At 31.3% G+C, this 1882-nt stretch overlaps 1 protein-coding gene across 1 annotated transcript in view; it reads right to left on the bottom strand.

Annotated features, from left to right (window-relative positions):
* LOC107704657 (pre-mRNA-splicing factor RBM22-like) overlaps nucleotides 1-1882 on the bottom strand; it is a 24047-nt gene that overhangs the window by 5236 nt on the left and 16929 nt on the right. The window contains exon 8 of the mRNA XM_016507647.1: nucleotides 1049-1299. Coding sequence (XP_016363133.1) covers nucleotides 1049-1299 — 251 coding nt within the window. The remainder of the gene's footprint in view (nucleotides 1-1048; nucleotides 1300-1882) is intronic.

Genomic DNA, 1882 nt, shown 5'->3' with positions numbered 1-1882 from the left:
GCTGGGGTATATTTGTAGCAATAGCCAAAAATACATTGTATGGGTCAAAATTATAGATTTTTCTTTTATGCCAAAAATCATTAGGATATTAAGTAAAGATCATGTTCCATGAAGATATTTTGTAAGTTTCCTACCGTAATTATATATCAAAACTTAACTTTTGATTAGTAATATGCATTGCTAAGAACTTCATTTGGACAACTTTAAAGGCGATTTTCTCAATATTTTGATTTTTTTGCACCCTCAGATTCCAGATTTTCAAATAGTTGTATCTCGGCCAAATATTGTCCTATCTTAATAAACCATACATCAATGGAAAGCTTATTTATTCAGCTTTCAGATCATGTATAAATCTCAATTTTGAAAAATTGACACTTAAGACTGGTTTAAGACATAAATAATGTCAAGATATGAGACTTATAATCCACTATTAATTAAGTGGATTTAAAATGGTGTTCATTGCGTGTTATAAATAATCATACTCATAAAATTTATAACCACAAATAAGTAAGTTTTAAAAAGTATTATAATTGTTGTTATGATTATTTATTAGATGAAACAACATTTTATAAAAAAATGTATAATGCATTATGCATTCATTATAATGCCTTAAGAATACACTTATAATGTGTTATAAATACAGGCTTCATAAAAAGTGTTACCTATAATCACATAGCCTTGACTTTCAAAACCTTGTTGCAGTGATTTTACCATGCTTAAGGGGTGGTGTTAGTCACAATGCAAAGTAACAGCAATATGACAAAAGTGCATCTAATTATAATAATATTCTCAATAAATAACTTTTTTGCAAGCTAATATTGTTCATTATCATAATTGAGTGATTCATATGAAAATAATGTCTGGTTCATAAAATAAAATAATTCTAATAATTTTTTGGCGTGCAATACAACCCAGGCATTGTTTTGTTTGTTTAATTAAAATAATTAAACAAAACTGAACCAAACTGAAAAATAAAATAAAATAAAAAACACAAGACATATTTAATACAGTAATCCAGTAATGTCAGTAATCCACACACACAACATACTTGTAGGGAGACCAGGTACTGGTTCTAGTCCGGTGCCCATCTCATCGAACCCGTCCTTGACATCCGTCCCTGTAGCGGCCTGTGATCGGCCCCACTTCACCGCCAGCCTGCGGCCGTTAATGATGAGCTTATTGAAGGTCTTCTCTGCTGCGAGCTCTGCTCCCTGTCGCGTGGCGAACTGAATGAACGCACACTTCTGCCGCTGAACCAACGTGATTGTACGGATCTCACCGTACTGGTAGAAATTATTTCTGCGAGAGAAGACGAAGAAAAGACAGGAGGTGTTTTGAATTGATACAAATCAAATACATGTTTGGAACAGAATAATAGTGCACCAATGACTTCACTTGGCCTCATTACATTGTATTTTATATCAGTGAGTAGTGTCCATTATCTCAGCAAAATTTTTTTTTTTGTTGCATTTTTAATTCTATTTGTGTAAAAAGTAACTTTTCATTTCCCAATAAAACTAATCTAGAAAGAATTGTTATAAATTGCAGTAATGCATCTGGTTCATTCAGCATAGTGCACTGCATTGTGGGATCAAGTTTTTCATGCAGTGTGCTCTGGTTGTATTCTACACACTTTGGCACATGTAATTCTATGAATAAAAAAATGTGCATAATGAGCACAGTATACATAGTGCATACTGCAGAATAGTAAGGAAGTATGATAGTATGTCATAAACATACCATCTGCTTCGGTGTTATTATAGTTAACTAAAACTAAATCCATAAAAAATCTTTCGTTACTTGAAATAAATGTTAACTGAAATAAAATAAAATAAAATATAAACAAACTTATTTCAGTCATCCAAATACATATATATATATA

The sequence above is a fragment of the Sinocyclocheilus anshuiensis genome, unplaced genomic scaffold (assembly GCF_001515605.1).
Source record: "Sinocyclocheilus anshuiensis isolate Anshui unplaced genomic scaffold, SAMN03320099.WGS_v1.1 scaffold1646, whole genome shotgun sequence".
NCBI classification, from domain to species: Eukaryota; Metazoa; Chordata; class Actinopteri; order Cypriniformes; family Cyprinidae; genus Sinocyclocheilus; species Sinocyclocheilus anshuiensis.
The sequence above is the reverse complement of the archived record's forward strand: the minus strand, read 5'-3'. Positions and strand labels throughout refer to the sequence as shown.